This window comes from Acanthochromis polyacanthus, chromosome 9, assembly GCF_021347895.1.
Source record: "Acanthochromis polyacanthus isolate Apoly-LR-REF ecotype Palm Island chromosome 9, KAUST_Apoly_ChrSc, whole genome shotgun sequence".
Lineage (NCBI taxonomy): Eukaryota > Metazoa > Chordata > Actinopteri > Pomacentridae > Acanthochromis > Acanthochromis polyacanthus.
This window is the reverse complement of record NC_067121.1, coordinates 17,486,035-17,510,322: the sequence shown is the minus strand read 5'-3', so window position 1 is coordinate 17,510,322 and position 24,288 is coordinate 17,486,035. Positions and strand designations below refer to the sequence as shown.

General features: G+C 41.1%; 1 protein-coding gene across 5 annotated transcripts in view; it reads right to left on the bottom strand.

Moving 5' to 3' along the window:
- Window positions 1-24,288, bottom strand: part of LOC110957685 (protein tyrosine phosphatase receptor type M) — a 188,290-nt gene that overhangs the window by 10,343 nt on the left and 153,659 nt on the right. For 4 of the 5 annotated variants that reach the window (XM_051953454.1, XM_051953452.1, XM_051953455.1 and 1 more), the window contains 8 exons: window positions 22,534-22,570; window positions 13,750-13,847; window positions 11,354-11,470; window positions 7,918-8,072; window positions 6,593-6,728; window positions 4,439-4,588; window positions 3,862-4,035; window positions 2,779-2,910 (listed from right to left, as the gene is read on the bottom strand). In XM_051953454.1, the coding sequence (XP_051809414.1) occupies window positions 2,779-2,910; window positions 3,862-4,035; window positions 4,439-4,588; window positions 6,593-6,728; window positions 7,918-8,072; window positions 11,354-11,470; window positions 13,750-13,847; window positions 22,534-22,570 (999 nt within the window). The remainder of the gene's footprint in view (window positions 1-2,778; window positions 2,911-3,861; window positions 4,036-4,438; window positions 4,589-6,592; window positions 6,729-7,917; window positions 8,073-11,353; window positions 11,471-13,749; window positions 13,848-22,533; window positions 22,571-24,288) is intronic. The other variant, XM_051953453.1, reaches the window with a different exon arrangement.

The following is a 24,288-nucleotide window of genomic DNA, read 5'->3' as shown; positions in this document are numbered from 1 at the left end:
CATACAGACAAACAATCACACCTACAAATTAGAGTTACCATTTAACCTCAGCATGTTTTTGGGAGGAAACACTGTGGAAACCAGAGTACCCAAAGAAAACCCATGCATGTACGGGGAGAAGATGTATACTTCATACAGAAAGACGCCAGTAAGACCTTGACGCGAACTGGGGATCTTCTAGCTGCAAGGTGAAAGTGCTAACCACCAAGCCCAATGTGCAGCCCCTGTTCAGCACAGTTCACCTGAAAAGTCTCAGGTGAACTGTGATGTGACTGTTGATTACAGCCAAGTCACTAATGGCTTCTCAGTTATTTCGAGGAGTGCAAAATGTCTTGTTTCCTTCACAATCTGGCTATTGCATTTGGTTTATTTGTGGAGAATTTAAAACAAGACACGCCACAAAGTCGTACTGAAAGCATATCACAATTTTAAGCTTAGATTTTGTTATTACCTCTGCCAGGAGGTTATGTAATCACTGGAGTTTGTTTGTCCGTCTGTGTGTGTGTGTGTGTGTGTGTGTGTGTGTGTGTGTGTGTGTGTGTGTGTGTGTGTGTGTGTGTGTCTGTTAACAGCATAACTCAAAATTTTTTCACCAAATTTTTACAGAATTTCCGGAAGAGCAAAAGTAACAATCGATTAGATTTTGGAGGTGATCCGGATCACCGTCTGGATCCAGGATTTTTTTTGAAGGACTTTGTACAATTGAGAGATGGCCTGGCGACCATCTCTCAATTGTACAGACAGAAGTCGCTGCAACGAGCCCGGGCGACGGCCGAATCCCCCGCGGCAGGTTCGGGCTTCCCGGGCGAGTCGGGACCGATGAAACGAAGCGGCGGCGACGCGTGTGGTACCGTCACACGCGCGCGCAACGGTACGTGCGTGTGGCGGCGCCGCCTGCAAAACACTGTGTTGTTATACTGTACATGCATGTTATGCTTTCTGCACAAACTGTTGAAACTCAATACAATCCGTCCATGACTTTTTGAGTTATGCTGTTAACAGACAGACAGACAGTCAGATGGCCTGGCGGGGGTCTGTGCTCTCCGAGTGCTTTTCTAGTTATTAATGGAACAGTATGTCACACTGAAGCAGTTTAATGACTAGGCAAGTTGAAAATCAAATGACCATTTATGTTTTTACAATTTCTAGTTCTAATACACGGTGTTATCTTGGCAATTTTTTAAAGACAATTTTCCTGCCAGTGGGTTTTAGAGTTCAGCGGACTGAGGATGAAAGGCATTGTTTCATGAAAAAAAAATAAAAAAAACAAAAAAACTGCTAAACTTGTAATTCAGATTCAGATTCAGAAAACTTTATTTGTGCCCAGAGGGGAATTAAAAGTAAATTAAAAGTGAGTTTGATACATATGTTCGTTCAAAAGTGTGGGGCCACCCAGTCAATTTCATGTTTTCCATGAAAACTCGCATTTTTATTCATGTGCTAACATAATTGCACAAGCGTTTTATACTCATCAGTAAGCCTTTCAACACACAATGTAGCATTAGAACACAGGAGTGATGGCTGCTGGAAATGTTCCTCTATACCTCTATGTAGATATTCCATTAAAAATCAGCTGTTTCCAGCTAGAATAGTCATTTACGTACATTTACAATGCCTAGGCTGTATTTCGGATTAATTTAAAGTTATCTTCATTGAAAAAAATGCTTTCAAAAATAAGGGCATTTGTAAGTGAAATGAAAAAGCTTTTTTTTAAAGTACTGAAAATCAGTTCTGGATAGTGTTACTGACTGCTCTGGCCACAGTGTTGAGAAGTGCACAGAGACATGAACTGCAGGGACAACCTTGTAAGAGCTGCAAAGTCTTCCCTATTTCATGTCGGTCCTCAGGAGTGAAAGCCCAATTCAGAACATGCACCTGTGGATCTGAGTGCAGGCCTCACTGCTCTAAGTCAGACTGGAGGAAGCATACACACAGATGGGCAGAGTCTCCACTGACAGACATGCCTACATGCACAATCGCACAGGCATGAACAAACAGGGGAAAATAAAGATGCTACCTCAGAAGAATGCAAATAACAGGGCTGACTACCTGAATACAGATGGACACACAAATATACTTTTTTTTCTGTAGCACACAAAAACACAAACACATATGCAATCTGTGTGGCAGCTTAAGCACCACTTTCTAGCTTCCTTTGAGAGCTCGTCAAAACTTGACAAATTCAACAGATGCAAAAAACAAAGATGTTGATGGAAAAGATAGTAAACCTCCAACTCCCTCGCTTCCATCTGCACCCCTCCCGCTTCTTCCCTTTCCACCTGTGCTGATTTCTTGGCTGGCTGATGGGCTGGCTACAGTGAGAATATTGAATGAAAGGCCTTTTCTATCCAGCCAGCCACCTAGGGAAAGGGGATTTGGATGGGGAGAGCAGCCCGGCTTCAGGCTTTGATCCCTGGGTGTTATGACAGAGCCTCGGGCTGAGAAATCTGGAGAGTCTCTTCCATAGGCCTGTCTCTCCGTCTACTTTCATGGCAAGACCTCATTTCAAACATATTCTGTATACATACACATACACAGAGAGAGTTTCTAAGACAGATACACTCCTAGGTTTTTCCCCGGATTGGTACAGTAAGAAAACAAAACAAAAAGCAATCTGTCTGTAAATCCAGTTCCCACACTGTCCTTTCTTGCAGCTTTATTAGAAACTGAATTTTGATGAAACAGACTGCACTGTGTGTCATGTGTTTGGGAGTGAACCTCCAACATCCTTTGAGGATAATACTGTGTGTTAGAGCGCACGTATCAGTTTGGGTTTACCTGGGCTGGGTCAACATCGTTGAGCATTACTATTGACGTGCAGTGGTAGTCCAGCACCAATCTCCAGAAGTCCTTCACTGTGTTTGGCAACGGGTGCTGGGTTACTATGAATGCAGAGGGCTGTTTATAACTCTGGAAAATGGAGGGAAGAGACGGAGAAACAAAGAAAGAACTGAACGTCTGGCAGTACATATACTCATCGTAATCATGTCAATTTGGCAAGATTAAAGATAAAAACATTTCTAAAACAACCTCCATTCTGTGACCCATCACCCACTGAGCGTTGTTTTGTAATGGTGATGCCATGTCTCAGGAAGTTATATTTAGGTACTGCACTATTCACATGGTTTCTGACTCTTAAATGAAGTCAAGTGGGGACTCACACAAGCTTGTACCTTAAAGGTCACCTGCCAAATCGTGGCAAGAGCCAAACAGTCCATCAGTGACCACATGCCTCGTCAAGGTGTTATTTGTTAGCTCCATCCTGAATAAATGGAACACTTGAAAATTCCTAGACATTGCATTTTGTTGTTTACAGAGTTGTGTCCTTTTGGCGTATCTGAACCACAGATAATTAGATGTGACAATACAGAGGGGTGTTTAAATATTTTGAGGAAAGCCCAAGTCTTAGGCTTGACAGGACAAGTCTCCTTCAACACATTTAATGTCATGTTGACAAGTGGTTCATGTCTGAGTGCTGACATTCAAAATAACAAAATTAAAATCTTTAGAAATCTCTTACATCTCTGAATTTACTTCTAATGAGTTTTCTTGCTTATGTCTTTTTGTTTGTGCATGAGCAGCTGGGAATGGATACATTAAACATTAGTGATGTCCTTGTATAACAGATGGAAACGGCAATGTCACCTCTCGTAGTAGCCTCAACAGGCCATAATGTTTCTGGTATTATGCATTTGGTATCAGTGATTAGTATTTGACAAGAAAAAAAAACAATTTACAAAAAGAGGTAGCTGCAATTTCCTTGAGACTCAATGTTAGTTAACAAGAACTAGCAAGAATCTCTGTACCTCTGAAGTGAAATGCAGGTAAAAAGGGTTACGTTCTGAAATGTTTGACTCTTACATCCATGAGGGCAGCGTTGATGTAATTGGAGCTCTCCCCATCGATGGTGATTAGAAAGGGAAGGCAGCGGTCAGGAGGCAGGACGTCCATGCACCGGTTCTTCTCGTGGTTCCTAGGCAGCAGCGCAATGCTGCAGTCTTCCACCCTCAGCGTGGGAGTCACCATATTCAGAGTCTGTCAGGTTGAAGCAGAATTACATGCTGTCTTACTGACGCAGGAAGGTAGGCACTTGGGTCTTGAGTGTGCCAATTATCTCCCAGTATGGTAATTAACATTGCAATTCTTTAATCAGTTACATTAGCGATAGCTCTGACTCCCCTGATGTGACTGTGATGAAACTTAGGGGGACGATGCATCTCATGTAACAGTGATTGGTCCAGGAAGGGGGTACTACTATTACAGATTAATGCAAGGTGATATGTTTGCTACTGATTGGCCCAGAGGGGGGCTGCACCATTCATCAAGACACAACATGTTTACGGTTGTTTAGAACATATCTTGTAGTTGAGATAATGCTTTATTAGGGATTTGCGTACATTGTTTGCATATCTTTTTAATGTGATAAATAACTCCTCACCCTAAACTCCTCTTTTATGGGGCTGGAATTGGTCTGCGGGTCCAGGCGGTTCATGTCGTAGTAGACAGAGCGGAGCTGACTGGCAGGAATGGTGGTGTCGCCACAAAGACATGCCTCCAAAATGGCATCATGGATGAAGACATACTGCTCCTGAAAAAAACAGCATCCTCATTGCGCATCTATCACAACTTATGGAAACGACAGTATTTACTGAAAACACCGGTATGAGTGATTTTTTTACTCTGAGCAGCAGCAGCAGCAGGAGGAGGAGAAATACACGGGCAGCCAGAGTTCCTCAGCATTTTGCCAGAAGAATTCAATGGCCTTTCCATGACCTTCCCGTGATTATTCTTTACCCCAAGGCAGTTTCTATAACTAATATTTGTCATTGTCTATGTTCAAAGGTTACATTACATATTTTTTTTGCATTTTTTGCGTACATAGCTGATTTAATTTTCTTACAAAACCCCATGACATTTTCAAAACCTTAAAATGCTTAGAAGCCTGGCAGAGACTTCTTTTTGTTTAAATTACTTTTTCATTTTTAATGATCCTATCAAACCTTGGTGACCTTAGCCAGGTTTTGTCTTCAGTATTTTCATAATCAAAGCATGAGCAAGGTTGATGTCTTAACAACAAAAACAACCCCCACTGTTTCTTGATGGCAATATGAAATCGCAGCACATTTCCTCCTCCTCGCATCAGTCAGTCAAGCAGCGGACACAGTGACACAGCTTGAAGCTTGATGCAAATCTTTTTTGAAGTGACATTTTCAGCTGACACTTCCTTGTCACTTCGGACCAAAATCCGCACACATGCTCAGGGGTCACTGATTTACAGATTGAAAGAGAAACATGTGTTGCCATTTGTTAAGTCTAGTGCTGAATGTGAACTGTTGACTTGTGAGCTGGGCTCTCCTGGGTTGGGTCAGTATGTCAGCGGTGATGCGCTTCTTTAACTAGAACCCAAAGATTGGATCTTATCTGAGCTCATAAACTATAAACAGCAACAAGGCATTTCATTTCCACTGACAGATTAAACCATGGTGGAGAGTTGGTGTCTGGCTGCAGGCAAAGGAGCTGTGCCAACCAGCCTGAACACCTGCAAGGGAAAACACACACATACACACACTTTGAAGGTCACTGAACTTGAGGAGAATGACTCAGGGTGAACAACATTTGGTCTCTAGTTGCTCAAATCCCAATTTGGACGTCAGCGATGAAACATTTGCCCATTAAGTCCAATGACGCTTGTGATTTAAAGGGAATTACGGTGAAATGATGCATTCAACGAGACTATGGACACCTCCAGATGGCCGGTGTTCAGGAAAGCGCAAAGTCCTTCGGTTGTCCACACTGGCATAAAGCTGCAAGACGAGCCAGGGATGTTTTCAGCTATCGATGGGAGCTAAATCCTCTCAGTTACAAGCCTCTAAACCCTTTTATTACAGCATGTATTGCCAATCACTTGTGCTTAGCACCCTGGGAAATAGTCAGGATGTGCACTTCAATAAATGTCTTTTGTAAAAAAAAAAAAAGATCATTAAAAATGTAAAAGGTGGCATGATTGATGGCTACATCATGTACAATAAAATCCACACTCCTCTAGTCATATAGATATGTCTGCTGTTCATAGAAACACCATTTACATGGTATTTAAAGCAGTATTTATAACAAGTGGAGCTCTTAACAGCCATTAAATAAAGGTTAATTAATATTTAGATTATTTAGTTACATAATGAAATACTTTCCCTTCTGAAAAATGTGACACTTGAACTGGTACTTGAAAGTGAAGGACAGCAAAAATTTAAAAAGATAATGGCATCATCAATCTCTGGCAAAATGGTTAACAACCTCTTCTGCACCACTTCAGCATGCAGAATTAATGACTAATAAATGACAGTCAATAATTTATCATCCCAAAATAATACATGTTTTCAGTCAAAGTAGGCCTCTCTTCAGCTGTTTCGTCTGAGCATTTGTTTTGGAGCAGCAGAGAAGTGGGGCTTATTGTAATAATATTTGATACTACTTAATCCACGTTTGATGGCTACAGCTTGTCAAGCAGCATTACCACTCTAACATATTTCATTGATGAGTCTCTGTGGACAGGCCCGGCTCTGCTGAGGCTAATATGGGAGCAGATTTGTGATACCTCAGTCTGGACCATGTTGACTCTCCGTGAGCGCAGCTCCCTCACGCAGTTGTAAATGTCTACCACGCCCTCTCTCTCAGCCATGTCCAGCATGATGTCAATAACGATGAAACAGCCTGTCCGACCGGCACCAGCACTGCAGACGAACACACACATCAGAAGTCTCATAGGTTCAGGCCATTTGGGTTCTGTAAAGCGTCTTCACACAATCTGAATGGTTATTGGCGTTTTTTACACTACTGTTCAAAAGTTTGGGGTCACTTAGAAATGTCTTTGTTTTTGAAAAATTTATCAGTGAAGATAACATTAAATTAATCAGAAATACAGTCTATACATTGTAAATGTGGTAAATGACTATTCTAGCTGGAAACGGCTGAGTTTTACTGGAATATCTCCATAGGGGTGCAGAGGAACATTTCCATCAACCATCACTACTGTGTTCTAATGCTACATTGTGTTAGCTAATGGTGTTGAAAGGCCAAGTGAAGATTAGAAAACCCTTGTGCAATTACTGTATGTTAGCACATGAAAAAAAAGTGTGAGTTTTCATGGGAAATATGAAATTGACTGAGTGACCCCAAACTTTTGAGTGACAGTGTAAATAAATTGAATTAAATTGAAAAGGTGAAACAGACATTTTTCTTATTCAGAGACATAAATCTAAAATAATTGAAATCGCATTTTAAATATACATCCAAGTGGTGGAAGTCATAGCTTTGTGTACTAATACCACAGTGTGAACATACTCCACTACAAGCAAAAGTCATATTTTTAAAATTGAGTAAAAGTAAATATTAAGTATTTGTAATAAAACTGTCATTAAAAGCAGAAAAATGCTCATTGTCAATGTTTTACTATTTGATGCTTTTGGACTTACAAATCTGCTGCATTGATATGTATGCTGCATTTAATTAAAATGCTTAAAGTTGAGCTAAATGTACCTCCTTTATATATGGTTAATATTCACCAAAGCATCATGTTCTATAAGGTCATTGCTGTAGATTGCTGCAAAAGGTCAACTTTTTTTCCAGAAAGATTCCAAAAGAATAAAGATTATGATACATTGCTTTCACTGGACAGGTAGGGTATTCGAAATTGTAACCTGAAAATATTAGCCACTAAAGCTGCTAGACTAATGTAGTGGGGTGAAAGAAAACAGCATTTCTTTCTGATACATAATGAAAGGAAGTGTGAAATGGCTGAATTCCACTGACTATAAAATCACGAATAAGACTCAAATGAATATAAACAAGTAAATACTGACTTCTTAGACAGAGTAGAAACACAAGTATGAATCAGAATGCTTAGTTCCAGTGCACACAAACCTGCAGTGAACCACCATTGGCCCAGCACTGGTCAGGGTCTTGGACTTGACTCTCCTAATAAACCCCAGCAGGCCTGTGGCGTGATAGGGCACACCGTGGTCTGGCCAGCCCGTGAAGTGAAACTGTCGAATCTCACGGATCTCATGAGCCCCTCTCTGAGGAAAAGAAAAAAAAAAAAGGAGTCATCATGTTAAACACACAAAGCGCACAGCAGACAACAGTGGAGAAGTGATGACAAGTGTAGGGCAGTGTGAAAGGTCCTGCGAAAGAAAATACCGAGTTGAATTAAATACAAACATACACTTTATGGTCTCTACAGAAGGAGGGTTGAGCAAAGTTTCAAGGCCAGTGTAGCCTTATTTTTTATCCACTGTAGCACTTTCTGCCATGTCTATGTCCTTCCAAGGACAAAGGATTATATAGTATGCTATATCTATTATCCAGGCACTGTAGATATCATATAAAAAAGCAGTTTCTGCAGTTTTATCTAGATGGAATATAAGTTTATTCTCTGGATGGACGCCAGATTTGGTTTGTAACAAATCACTGTATGCAGGGTATTTCAGCTTCTAGTCTGAACGTGCATAGCTGAACTAATCCAAAATTACAACTTGCTATTGTGTCGTACAGACTAGTTCTAGAGTGGGGTACTTTACCTGTAGCAGTAGCCTGAGAGACAGATGGGGACACTCTAGAGGAACTTACATTATTCTTAGTTATGATGGGCTTGTTTGATGGTTAAAAAGAACAGAAAGGAAAAGAAAAAAAAACCTTCCTACATATTTAACATTGATACACAGTAATGACTTTTTAGGGATTTAATAAATGAACAGAGAAGGACTTGAAAGAGACAATGAATGGATATAAAGCAGTCTGACACACTGTTGGGAGTCATACAGTACTGTGAAAAGTTTCAGATTACTCTTGATTACATGGTCTATTTCTGTTTGTGTCCTCTTGAATGTACTTTGTACGATGTGAATTTTTATTATTCCATATCAACCAGCAACCTCTGTGGCTGAAAAAAGCCAATTCAGAAGTGTCAAATCTACAGTTCTTCAAATATCAACTTGAGGCGTCCAAAGTGAGTTAATCCCTGTAGTCTTGTACACTAAAATGTTCAGCTTTACAGCAGAAATAAACATGTTTACAGCCTGGTGCAAAAACAGGTTTTGGTCTTTAAAGCTTTTTATCTGTTCAGAGCAACTGTATGGGGGCGAATTTTTTTATATAACTCTTTCACTTAAATTGCAAAAACCCCAGTAAATGTATATACTGTTAAGGACTTAGCTGCTTTTAGCGACAGGTCGGTACCATTACAGAACCATCAGTAGCCCAAAGACACTTGCATTTCCCACCACAGCTTCCCTCCTGCTCCACCTCATCCTGCTCCGCTCATTTTCTGATTAGCTCATCCAGATGGATAGATGCCGGAGCTGTCACAAAACTGATGTTCAGAAAACCTATGGGTGATGTTGGGGTAATTTATCTTCATACACAGTCTATGATCATATCTCATACTATTCAAGGGGCGTAAGCTGCTTTGAAGAAAATCTGACCGACCTCAGTTGTACAGGAAGTGACCAAGAAGAAGAGGAGTACAGGGGCCTGATTGAGGATTTTCTTCGTTGGTGCCGACTGAACCACCTCCACCTGAATGCGTCCAAAACCAAGGAGATGGAGGCAGACTTCTGGAGATTGGCACCATTGCCATTGCCAGTCACCATAAAGGGTTTGGATGTAGAGATGGTTCACACTCACAGGTACCCTGGTGTACACCTGGATGACAAACTGGATGGGTCTCCGAACACGAATGTGCTAGACAAGAAGGACCAGAGCCGGCTGTACCTACTACGCAGGCTGAGATCCTTCAACGTCTGCAGTGAACTACTCAACCTGCTCTACAAGTCTATTGTCTCCAGTGTTCTCTTCCACGCTGTGCTGTGCTGAGGTGGGAATGTGAAGACCAGGGACAGGAACAGACCTGACAAGCTGGTAAACAAGGCTAGCAAAGTTGTGGGGAGAAAGCTGGACTCTGTGGTCACGGTAGCTGAAAGATGTTCTCTGAGCAAGCTGCTGTGCATCATAGATAACCCCAGCCATCCCCTACACAGCACTTTGGATGGACAGAAGAGCATGTTGAGAGGTTGGCTACTGTCGCTGAAATGCTCCACAGACAGACTCCGGAGGTCCTTTGTCACCAGGGTCATTCCAGGTGAAATGACCAGATATTCCTTGGGGGTGTTGCTGCACCATTTTCACATTAGTCCTAAATTTGCATGCCATTAGATAGTCACAAAAGTACTTTCTATGCAAAATTGTAGGCCTGTAGCTCAAATAGTTTCTGAGTTGTGGGAGTCTGAAATTTTCAGAATTTGGGCTATAAAAAGCCTCGCCAGCGTTTTTTTTTTCATCTTTAAGTGGTTATTTCTCAGCCTCTAGACATACCAGAGAGCTGTGAGTTGGTAAACAAGGCCTCTGCATGTAGCTAGTACCCCACAAACATCCTCAGGTGTTTCCCTACACTCTGCAGGCCATGGGGGCTTGCTAAAAATGCTAAAAAATTAAGAGATACCTACTCACGAGTGGGGTTTGGGACCTTAAAAGTACTAGAAATACTGCACAGAAGTGTTCTAACACCCCTGGGTTCCATTCTACACAAACTTGTGTGATAACTTAGCAAACTGGAGCTTTCTAGGTACCTCAGTTTGGAAAATATGAGCTCCCAAAGTTGGACAAGATTTTTAATTGGCTATGTTTGGTGGCAAAAATCTCAGTGTGGGACAGGTACCAGAGACCCCAAATTTTTCTACAAGACAGTTCCATCTGTCTTCTATCACTGGGATACCTCAATTTCCTTGAGGATTAATGAAGTACATTTTGATTTGATTTGATATGATTGATAGAAACTATGCTTTGCTGTCATCCCATTCCATAGTGTGATCTGTGGTGCAGTAGGACTTCATGCATTGAACCGTCTGAATACAAATCTTCTTCAAATTGTACAGAGGCATTAAAATACAACTTGTAATAGAAGGTTGAAAACAAAATCAAAAAAATCTGCAGTAAACTTTAGTAATAAGAGAAAATTATCTTATTTTAAAGCAACTTAATACATTTGGCAGCAAAATTTTATTGCTATAGCCTTGAGGCGTTTCAGAAAGTCAATTTAAAGCCTTCTCAAATGAGTAAGAGTAGCACAGAAAATTCAAACTATATTTTTCTCTAAAGGAGTTCAGTAACCACTCACAACATGCTTATGACCAAGGCAACCATAATTTCTGAAGTGGCCAATGACCAAAGGTTGAGGTCTAGTACAAACAAAGTTTCAGTTATGTAACAGCATGGAAAGCTAAAACTGAAAAGGCTTGAATGTCTTTTCAATTCTCTCAGAATAACAGGGAAAAAAAAGTTCAGAAAGTGTTGCAAAGTGTACCTTTTCTACTGCAAAGGTCCTGATGACATACTCTGATAGCAGCTCAGTCTCGATAAGCGTCACCTTGATGTCTCTGTAGATCTCGGTGTCATCAGGCCAGTACTTACAACACTTCACCTGAGAGTGACAAAAGCAAGTGTTTTATATGACATCCTCAAGTTCTGTCTGCTAACTACAAAGAATTGACAGTCACAATGCTGTATTTCATAGAGGACACTCATATTTGAATTCTGTAGATTTCTAGGCTGTCATTTTTTTTCCAATAAAGATAATTGCCACATAACATTACCTCCCATTTGCCACCCGATATTTCAGTTTCTGAAGCATTTCTTTCAAATCGAAATGAGATTTGCTTCATATTAGTTTGGGCCCCTGGTCAAGGATATGCTGTAAATGGGAATCTTATGTATCAATGGAGAGTTCATTCGCACATTATTGCTTTTTCATTCTCACATCAATAATGTGAAAATGAATCTAAAGGTGGACTGTGCAAAAGCCTGGAACAGAACAGAAAAGGCACCAAAGGAGTGTAAAATTTGTCCACCTTAAAAATTTGAATAGCAGTGCAGAGAAATAGGGCAAAACATAAAAAATAGCATGCTACAATTAAATGAGGGACATATAATGACAATCCAATAACGACATGAAATAATAAACCCTCAGCTGTTTAAAACAGATTTCCCAACAGAAATCTAAGACACCCCACTGGAAATATTACTTGTATTAGGTATCATAAGAGTGCAAAATTACCCCTCCCCCTGTTCAATTAAACTGTTGATACTGGGGGAGTAAGCCTGGTAATAGAGATTGAGTTCACGGAGGTATATCAGAGAATGATCATTTCTGATGAGGGATAAATGCGACATCAGCCACAAGTAGATTCAATTTTCATTTCTGGCATCTATGCACTGATTACAAATGAAATGAGATTTTGGTTTGTGGAATGACATAGACAGAGGGGGACTTTGAGGTCCCTCTCTCTGACACCCCTGATGACTAATCCCTGATGGCAATCACAAATCCACCGTCCGCTTCAGGCCAGATTGAATTAGGCAAAAGCCATTACCTTATTAGATCACTCTAAATCAGATGCCTGGTTTGGGGGGGAATTAGCCTTTGGGCTAAAATGTGCCAGTGTAGACACAGATGTTATTTTGTGCGGGCACACTTATGAGCATGTGACTGTGTGTACGCAGCTCATGAACTCACTCCCTCATATGGATAGAGTATATGGAAAAGAAGCAGTCAGCGCATCACCTCATCACACACATCAGCGCTCTAACTTCTAAAACCAAATCTCTTGCACATCAAAGTGCGCTGAGCGCCGCCCCTGTGAGGGTAACCAGTGGGACAGAGGCTGCGTGTGCTTGTCTGTGTGTGTGCCAGGATTTCCCAGAGTTCATCAGCAACTGTGCCGAGCAGATGGCCCACTGTGATATGGTGAAGTGATTTTATGGGGCCCTCTATGGAGCCACCATCACTGTGACCAACTGTGCCTACCGCCCGCCAATGGACAAGGATCATATAACAGACGGTTTGGGGGCCGGGGCCCGCCGAGAACAGCACAGCAGCTAAGCAGGTGTGGAGAAGGTGTTGGGCGGGGTGGGCTGGGCTCAGCTACTGTAGAGGAAAGGCCTAATGAGGTACCTAGAGATGGGCCCATGAATCATTATCAGCTCTGCTACATTTAAGTCCCACCAAAAATGCACATCAGCGAAATCAAGGTGTGTCTGTGTTAAAGGGGCTTTCAGTGTGAATGTGTTTAAAATTCTTTGAGAAAATCCCCTGGCAGTCAAAGCATTACACTGTACGTTAAGACCTTCATTTTCTCTTGATTATAACCTAACCAGGGGGAACTACAGTGTGAGTTAAGTGGAACAAATTAGGACTGAAGCAGAGCTCTGGATTTTTTTCAGGCCACATGCTGTAGTGAGCAAAAAAAGAAAGTCAGGGCTCTATCATTAGTTTGAACATTATGAACTGTCCTCACCACTCAATAACAGTCCCCTTTGTCCAATGAGAACAACATTAAGAGATGTTTCTGCTCGGAGGAGCTTGCTAGGAGCTGGCGGCTTCAGGAGTCTAATGTCCTGTTATAGAGCCACTCAGATGAAACAGTAGTCAGTCGCCTGGATGCCTCTCTAGTAATGAAGGCCATCAATCAGGTGCTTCTCACTTCTCACTGATAAGATAGATGGGAAACGAGCTGGCGGCACGTGAGTCCCATGCCTCACTAAGTCAGCATACACATACACATCCGGGCACTGATGCTCAAAGACAATAAAAAAAGAGATGGCTGTGTTTACCTTGAGATACAATCAGCCTGTCAGTCGAATGGGTGCAAGGTAATCATATTTAAGATCTGCAGTTCCAGTGAACATGTAATTAATACCCACCCTGCCCACTTCCACCAGGTTGGTCACCATGACGATCGCTGCTGTGTTCTCCTGCCAGACCATCCTCCAGAAGTCAAAGACAGTCTCCTGCATGGGTCCTTGGAGAGACGGAGTGGAAATTAAATTTTACAAATATATTTTTGCCAAATTTACCATTTTCTAAAGTAGTATGATCCTGAGGGTGTTTTAGTGGTGGGGTTTTGTGTGGTCTTGTCAAGTTCTTTAACATCAAACTCCATTTGTTATGATGTTAACTGTGTGCACAGAGGAACCATCACGATTAAAGTTCCATCCATCCATTATCTGTACACCGCTTAATCCTCATTAGGGTCGCGGGGGGCTGGAGTCTATCCCAGCTGATTTTAAGTGAAGGCAGGGGACACTCTGGACAGGTTACCAGTCTATCACAGGTCTATACATATAGACAAACAATCAGATTCACATTCACACCTACAGACAATTTAGAATCACCAATTAATCTCAGCATGTTTTTGGACTGTGGGAGGAAGCTGGAGAACCAGGAGAAAAGCCACACATGCACAGGAAGAACATACAAAATCCATGGAGAAAGATCCCAAGAAGGCCGTGACGCAAACCGGAGATCTTTTAGCTACAAGATGAAAGTGCTAACCACCAAGCCACTGAGCAGTCAACAATTAAAGTTATTTTATCATTAAATTTATAGTCTTAAATGGGCCATGGAAGCACAGTATTCTCTGCCATCCTGCAGCAGTATTTCTCCTTAATTGAAAGTAAGAGGTGTCTTTACACAGGTCCACTCAGACCAACCATAAGTGGACCTGTTCCAACCACAGGATGGCTCTGGTCTGACAGATATTAGAAACAGACACACAGAGAGCTGAACAGAGTTGTGTAGAGAGAAGCAGACAGGTGAACTGAAGATAGTGTTACTTGAGTAGACAACAAATTGCTATGGTCATTGAATGTATTTTCCAGTGCTTGCGTGGGCTAATGGCTGTGGCTAGATTCTCCTTTTTTACTGGCTCTTGAAGATGTACACACAGGACATTGCTGTAATACACATACTTTTCATCTGTCTTTTTCTGAGGCTCTCAAATGATATTTATTTTGGTGTTTCTATAAGTAAAGGAATTAGTTTGACTGAAACTGTCATTTATCTTATATATGTTTAATGTTTTTTATTAATTGTTTCTGTACAGGTTAGGGTGGCACAGTATCTTGGTGGTTAGCACTTCGCCTTGCAGCTGGAAGATCCCCAGTTTGTGCTTCGGCCTTCCCAGGATTTTTCTGATGGAGTTTGCATGTTCTCCCTGCGCATGCGTGGGTTTTTTCTGGGGCTCTGGCTTCCTCCCAGAGTCCAAAAACATGCTGAGGTTATTCGATGATACTAAATTGCCCATAGGTGTGAATGTGACTGTGATTGTCTCTACATGTAGCCCTGTGATACACCGGTGACATGTCCAGGGTGTCCCTGGCCTTTGCCTAAGTCGGCTGGGATAGACTTCAGCCCTCCATTTCCCTAATGAGGACTAAGCAGTGTATAGACAATGGATGGATGGAAATAAGCTGTGGCTCATGCTGTTTTGATCAATAACATCCTGCTAACAAAGCTTCTTTCTCAGATTGACTTGCACACAATATGAACACATGTATTTGGAAGCATTACTGTCCTACAGCAGAATGACAGTTTATAGAGCATTTTCCTCTACATTTTCACTTCTTGGATCAAGCACTGAAAGATGTGTCAAGTCTGATTTATTTATAGTGCTTTCTACAACAAATGCCATTGCATAGTGCTTACTCTACAGCACAAGAGCTTAAGACATGAAAAAATAGGAGAGGAAACTAACACAAATTTAAAGATGAGACTTAGCTGGGCCTCTGTGTGTGTGTGTGTGTGTGAGAGAGAGGGAGAGTGTGTGTGTTTGTGTGTGTTTGTGTGCGTGGCAAAGCTCAAAGTAATTACCACTGCATCTCATCTGTTTAACACCAACCCTTCCACTACATCCGACCCAAATGTATCTGGTTCACATCAAAATAAATGAGCAGAGAGCCATTCAATGCTTCCGATATTTAAAACTTCACTGAGCAATAATTGTGGGTAGAATTTAATTATTATTCCGGTTAATTAAAATTATTAATATTAGTTTTAATCAAGCACCAACTGGAAAAAAAATTACTTCTGACAAATTAATTAGTGAATGCAAATCTCCACAACTGTGCATTCTCCTGCGTTGGCCCAAATTACCTGGAGACATAGCGAATTATGCAGGCATGCCTAGAGACAAGCGAAGACCAAACATGGCACATACACAAAATGACAGTGTTTTTCCTCCCTGTCATTTACTGTCTGAAAAATCAGGCCATGCATTGTCATTTCAAAAGTCACATTTGTAGGTGAATCTTTGAGTTTTGATTTGGCTGGACCACTCTGAGCGCATTCTGATGCAGCCCAAATTCGTGTCTGCGTGGTGACTATGCTTCAAGGGCAGGAGTGTGCATGCTCAGCGGCATGTATAGAACGGAGTCCTCCAAGCAAACTAGAAAGTAGTATAACAACAACTGTGAGTCTGTGATGTCTGTAGCAATCTGAGTGCACATCTGCAATCAGTATAATCAAGGCGTTAAAAAATGTCCGCTTCATTCTGGATAAAAAAAAAACATTCTGACTGCAGTTTATTTAAATATTCAAGATAAAATCTTGCCTTAAACTCTTTGAACGTCTACACTACTTGATGGAATAAAATTATCTTAGTTCTGCTCATGAAGTTTATTTTTGTTTACTTATTTATTTGATCAAGAGCCATGCAATTAACATAGAAAACATCTCATGTATTGCATACAGAGTGTATAGCATTAAGCTAGTTTTCAACTCCTACTTCTGGTTGGACTTTTCAGCAAAAGTAGACAAAGAGAACCAATAACACCAACAAAAACAGCACAGACAACATTGCACACACACACACAAGCACACACATAATGACACGATCCACAATCATTCGGACCTTGTAGATACCATAGTTGGGTACATTCTTGTTATTTTTTCAGCCAATACCTAACTTTTGCTGAAAAAGTTTGAAAAATCTCCTAACATACTAATTACACTCAGTAATGCATTCCAGATGTGAGAGGCTTTAATTGAAAAGGAAGTTACTGCTCACTAAAATCAAAGTTGTTTTTACTAAACAGCTAATGTTATCAGTTTGTCTGTCGCAGTCTGTGTTGCATTAATTCCAGTCATTATTTGCTTTATGTTTCTGTTATTTTACTGTTTGTGCCGTTTATTGTTTATGCCTTCTCCAACAACCTAATTACCCCGATGACATCAACCAAGTGTCATCATCATTTTATTATCTTGATTGATAAGCCATGTTTAAGGGGGAGCTTCACGCGGCCGAGTACTAAAAATGACCAGTGTTGAAGGTTTTATATTGCACACACTTTTTAAGATAAGGCATGCAACATGTACATTTTTAGAGACCTCTAAACACCAACTTTACTGTGAAACCATTTTTTTTTTCATTTTGAACAACTGCATTGAAATTAAATACTGTTGAATTATGGAACCTGAAATTACATCTTGCATTTGCCCCAAGCAAAATCTCATGCAATATTTAACATAAAATGATACCAATGCACCACGTAGTACTTTAAGTATGGACCTGTGCACCTATTAGGCATTTTGTCATATTTCACTGTGGTTACCATGGTAATGAAAAGAAACAATTGCTACAAAGATTTTCGTATATAACTCAGCATAGAATGAAATTATCAAAAAAAAAAAAAAGGCTAATAGGTGCATTCTACATAGCCTATACTACCAGCATGCCAAAAATGGGAGTTTTGGTCAAAAGCGTAAGAAGATAAATTAAGGGACAGTTTATGTGTGTCCGAAAATCAAGTTTTGAGAAATCAGCACTTAAAGCATATGATTGATGATGACTCATTATATAAGCAATCAAATGTTTAAAAAAAATTCATCAGGAGAAAGAATACATGTTTAGGTATATGATAATCATCTTTTTTAAAATTTTACTTTTTCACCCAAATCTATCATATTTGAAGGTAAAGCTCCCCCGTAATCTGCTTCCTGGACTGCCCAAACACATCCTCAGCTTCCAATTATGTAGCTCTCTCTGTGTGACAGTTTGAAAAAAAAAAAACACTACATGAAATCAAAATTTAACAGAGCTTGTTCCTGTCTATCTCTGGAAAAAAGAAAAAAAAAATTACAGATGAGAATTGTTGTATTTTTTCCAAATTGAGAGATGCACTTTTCCTGACTTCTTCACATCCCAAATAGATATTTAAAAAATTGCAACAAAGCTTCTCAATATCTTCCATTTATATTCCTTCACTTTTTCTGCTTTGCGTGTGCTGGTATGTCTCGATTTTCACTGTAGGACCTCAATCTCCAATTCCAGTCACTTCCAGTCAGCCAATAACTACCCAACCTGATTGAACCACCCACTCTGCTGCCTCCTACACTTGTCCCTGAGGAAGGATACACACAACTGAGAAGTTTGGGAGAGGGGGACTGAGAAGCAGGACAGCTGGTGTGTAGGACTTCAGTAACACAATAACACTTGGCATTATATGGTAAATCAACCAATGAAAAGCTCCTGCCAAGTTTCAGCCAGCCAATTTATGTTTTCATATACATGGAGAGATGTAGAAAAGGTATGGATGAGTTGCTTTATGGCAATGAACTCGATGGCACTCGAAAAATAGATATAGAAGAACAAAGGAATCCCAAACACTAACGCTTTGACAGCTTTGACGCGTGAGTGGACAGCTTCAAGTGCTAAACGGAACTTTGGGTGACACTTTGAAGGAAGTTGGATATTTCTCAGAGCCATTGTTTTTTTTTTACTAATCTCCTCTGAAAAAAAGCATGATTTTCAATCAGTTGTTGTGTCTTCCACAGCTGACATGTATCACTGCAGTTTATGATTTGAAAATCAGCAGCTTTCTTTCAATATTGGCATCTCAGAAAATGGCTAAGGTAATAGAATAACATCATCTAAATGATATAGGTTTCTGTAGGTATATAACATAAGTGAGAGATGGCTGGAAAGCATTATAGCATTGGTTGATTGTTTGAAACAACTTAAATCTTCCTAACAAGCTCTTGTATCCATGGGAATGATCACATTTCTGTGTCAGGACAAAAAACTGAAATAGGATGAAGCTGTGGTGGCCCTGCAAAGATTCCTAAACTGGAGACTAGAAGTTTGAAAAGTGTGCTTTTAACTGGAACCCTGATCATCCACTAACCTTGAATATTCCCATTTAACAACCTTAAATTTGCGATATGCAGCATTTTGAAGATAATTATATAGCATTAATACACCAGCAACAATTTTAAGATATAGTGGAGTATTGACATCTTTTGCAGAGATTTAAGTCACTCTACCTCTGTGTGCATTATAATCCGAGCTTCTCTGATGTTTGCTTTGGCAGTCACTCCTGCCATGTGTGCATATTAGTGCATGTTAGTGTCTGTGAGTCCCTCCCTTTGAAACTGTTGGTCCTCCCTGTGCTTTATAATCAGACTAAATGACCTCCCACACAGCAAATGTGCAAAAGTGGAAGCGCAGTCTGAGAATTCAGCTGTTGCCCGTCAACAAACACAGGCTCTCCTCTGTGACTCCTTCTTTGCTTGTGTCTTCCTGGCCTTTGGATGAGCGTACATAACATAGTCTGCTTTAACTTTCAATGCGTTTGGTCCACCACTTATCCAAACCCCTGGCATCATCTGACTTCTATCTGTACTCAAACTGAAATCCCACTTGAATGGCTGCCATTTTCAGAGTTATGATGAAGTCAACCATGCTGCTGGGGATCATCTGGAGGCTTAAGATGCAACCCTCTTTAACGCTGGGGATAGTGAAGCCTGACTACTGATGGACCACGGCAATTAAGCTAAAGAACATTATGTTGAAAAATAATGCAAGAACAATCCTCTCCTGTGCCATTTCTGATTGATTTCAGATTATAATTGCATTTTAAAAGTTCAGTTTTGCCTAGATATTGTGTGTATATATAAACATATATGAATTTCAGGATTTTTTTAAACATAAAGAGCAAGAAAACTCATAAGTACATGAGCACTCTTTAACCATTTAGAAATTTCTTCAGCACAAACAAATAATCTTGAAGACAAGCCGTACTGAGGGGAAAGCTTACATTCTCAAAGATTTATCCAAGGGTTACTTGAAAGAAATTGCATTGAGAGTACACTTGAGGAGCTGTGAGATGAGAGCAGTGTTTGTATGACAGTGTGCGTGGAGCCTAGTTGGAGAAGTCTGGAGGAGGCACTTCACAGAAGAAGAAAACTGGTAGGAGCTTCACTTCCAGCTGTCAGAGTGTGAATGCTGCTGCAGCTGATGCTGTGTTTTGGGACTAGGTCTGCTCCTCCTCAGAAGCAAGCAATGTGACAGCTGTAAAAATCCCCCAGTCAGGTATTCAGCAAAACTCCTGATCAACATGTGCACAGACACATTCACAGACAAAGATGCAGGCTACGTTCCCCTCTTGGCCATTAATATTACATGCAGCAGACTCTGGCATAATGTACACTCACTTATCATTGATTTTTTTTTCTCTCTCTTTCCACCTCGCACCCCTCTCACCCTCCGTTGGGCTTTGAGATGTTAACCTGTAAATAATAAAACCTTTGTGCTCCTGGTGACATTTCCTGCTTGTGAGGGAGGGGCGGGAAGAGCAGAGAGGGCCGGAGGGGAAAATTTGATGAAACTGAGCCCTTTTCTGTGTCATGAATATTTCCTAATCACCAGAAGGATGCAGGTACTTATCAGAGCTGCTGTATCCTGGTGTAAATTCGCAATCTCCACTAGAGAGAAGCACATGTTTGATCGGTATTTAAACGACTGCAAAACATCAAAATGGACACAGACAAGGCGGCGAACTGGAAAGGCAGACGAGCCTGCATACACTCATCTGCTAGGTAGGTGACCTGCAGCTGGTGTTGGGGAATCACTGACAGACAGTTGTTGGATTGCTGCAGCAAAAAAAGCCTGGATGAGAGATTGACCTACATAATGAGGGACAGAGCTTGGGTGATGAGGATTTTATGGAGGGACAGCTGTTCTACCTGCCGTTGTCACCTTGACAGGGCAAAGGGACTCGTCAATAAACCCCAAACTAATGAGTGTCATTGTAGTTTACAGCGTAAGAGAACCGGGACAACGTTATCCCACCTGTCTGCCATATTAAGCACAACCCCAACTACCTCCATAACCAAAGAGTTTTTAGCTTATCCAGCACTCTTGCAGGTCTCATCATTTCCTGAGCTACTGCTGGTCCCCGTGGACTTGAGTGGAAGTGTCACTCACCGAAAAACTTTACTGGGGGAGTGAAGCGACTACTTCCTCATTTTTAGCAAGTGTGCCAATGCCCAGGTGCTCTTTTCAGGTGCTACAGTATGCAGTTTGTCTGACTGAGAGAGACAGGTCTGTGTCTGGCTTTCCTATCATCTCTGGCTGCTCTTTGCCTCAGTGTCAGCAGACTGAGCCTTCCTTCCTGTCAGTCTGCCGGAGCTGATGATGAATTATAAAAGGGCCTGCTCTCCCAGAGAATACAGATGTTTCCACACATGCACGCGCACACACACAGACACATTCGTACTGGATGGCTATACACAGTGAAAAGCCTTATCGTGCTTGCGATACAGTCGATGGAAAATGAGGACTTATTATGCAAGCTCAATGAGAAAACAGGAGCTAATTAACTTGAATGGAAACACGTCGGGCTTCTCGAGCTTTTCATCTTAGAGAGGACTTCTGTTGGCAATATTTCTTTGACTGCTGATCTTGCTGTGCATATTTTCTTTTTTAATAAAACGTGGATTGCTTTTAATGACTGTAGGACAGTTAAAAAAAGTCTTGATAGCCCAGTCAAAATTCTTTCACATTTGAATGATCGCCTTGTTTTGGGCAGAGTGAGCTTAGTTTTGAGGGTTTGGCACACAGTCGCTGCCATGCATACAGGTAGACAACACAAACCAAACGGCTGCTGCCCGGTTGGTATGACACGTCCCTCTGAAGTGAGAGCAAACAGAGGCTTGTTTTAATTGAGACACCGAGAAAGAGAGGCAATGCACTAATAAACAGGTAATTATGCAACTCCCAGCTCCGCTGAAGCAGATTGTAAATCCATTAAGGCCTCTTCGCAAATACGCCTTTTTCTTTCTTCTCCTCTACAGATTTTTTTTTCCAAAGTGCTACGCAAAATCCCTATGCATTCAGCCTTGTTGTGGGGGAGTGAGGCTCTCCACGCAAAATTCATAACAATTAACCATCAATCAGACTTAACCCCTGGGGTCATGGTAAGTGCTCCTTGCTTTGCGAATCTGCCGGCCAGATTAACACAGTGACAAAATGTGCCTGTACATGTCAGCTAATCCATTTATTTATTCAGCTTTCTCCCAGACTGCCTGATTAATCACTCCTACACCACCGATGAAAGGAAAGAGGGAAGAGACAGAGAGAGAAAAGTGTGCTGCTCTGCTTACTGCTTGCTCAGAGGTGCGTAAGTGTGTTGTGTGTACGTGTGTGTGTGTGCACTGAGGTGATACCAGACTCCCCGAACACACACCTGACTGAGCATCAAAGAGTAGTTTGCAAGTGCGTATGTAAACAACGATAGGGATGTTCAGAGAGATATTCATGAACATCTGCACACATCCATCCGCCCAAACAAACAGACAACCTTAAATTCTCACCGCCCACACATTTCAATCCACAGAGCCTGGCAATTTTTAGAAAATGTTATTCTTACCTTGAGTGGCAATGTAGTGATTTGGTCTGTGGTAGCCCTGAAAGACAAAAAAAGTGGGAGAAGAGAATATGAGAATCACTTCACTTTCCTGCTACTCCTAAAAGACCAGCTGTCGTGAGGCAGTTTGTCTCAGAAAAAACACGCTGTCTTTGATATTTAGTATGTTTTCTGACAAGGGAGGCTGACCCTTGCATGCAAACTCAGACTATCGCCACATCACAAACTTTAAATCAATATATACCTCACTGAACAGAGCTGAATGAAACTGTATCGAACCTCTGTTGACAGCTGTCTGTTTCATATGCCCCTTGTTTCTGCAGCAAAAATCAGCTCTTGCCTCCATGTTTCCACACTTTAAGAAGGATTATGTTGAGACATATGTATGCTACTCTCAAAAAATATTCTGCCAGTCAGCCAGCCGTTTGCCACTGTCCTCCCATTCAGTTCTTTGTTTCAGCACCTGACCGAGTGAGCAAAATGTCTGACGTTAAGCTCATGATGGATGCTGCTTGACGCAAGATGCAAACACGCTCTCCATCACGCATTCTATACGCAGCACACCTCAGGAGTAAGCAGCCAAAGTGTTGATAATCCCCAAGATACAACTAACAGCACTGATCTTCACAATAGGCCCCTAGTCTCGTGGATTACTCTAATCCCTTCAAGTTTTATTTGTCAAATTCCTTGTCTTCTCTCCAGAGATATGAGACAGGAAACAAAACATTAGGACTTAAAGGCTCTTCCCCAGCCCAGCCTCCTCTTCATTTACCCCCCCCCCCCCCCTCCTCCTCCCGCTGTTCTGCTTATCTCACTCATATTCAATTTAACTTCGTCTGTGATTAACGCTCCTCCAATGAGGGGAGGGAGACACAAAGGATATTTTCCTCACGCTGTCTCTCATCCACAGGGCTCCTTCAGCTATTCAACTGTCCTCCATTTTTAATGACTTCTTTATCTCTGGACTGAAGAGGAGATTTGTTTTTGCTTTCATGTATGTTCTGTCAAGGAAAGTGGAAGCCCAGTACGCCGCTGGATTAGAGAGGGAGAGACAGAATGAAAGGAAGGGCCCTGACAGTGACTGTCAGGTGAGTAGAGCTGGCTATAAATGGGCTCTGTGTGTTTTGTAAGCATGTTACATTAGGCACATAACGGCATTCTCTTGTGATTAGTACAAAGAGATAAAACATAATAATGTTAATATTGAAACTGAAAAGACTTTGTTTCCAGAAATGCGTAAATTACTAAAGAGGAGTTAAATATGTCTTGTGCTCTTTTTATGTTGCTGCATTGCTTACTACATTGATCATTTGCATTCTTTCAGGTAAGAATGTTTCGTAAAATGTCAAAAAATATGCAGCTTAGAGTGTTGTTACCTGTGGGCATGACCTGACATTTTCAGTTCACCATTAGATGTCCCAATTTTCAAACATAGATACTGTCTCCTGCCAATATTTTTCTTTTGCAATCTAGAAAAAATATTTTGTTGTACTACAAACAAGCCACGCGGAAGAGAAAGACCAGATCAGAAAGCAAGCAATCACGAGCAAAGTGAGAACATGTCCTGAGGGCCCACACCCTAAGAGACATCAGCCCAGATTTAATGTGTCAAATGTGTAATTTCTAATGTATTGCAAATTTCATAAATAAATAAATAAGCAGAGAAAGCCCAATTATTTGGTTTCTTCTCATATGCATTCTTCTAATCTTCCATTATCTGAGGAATCATGAAATGACTGAAGTTAAAATGAAGGAAAA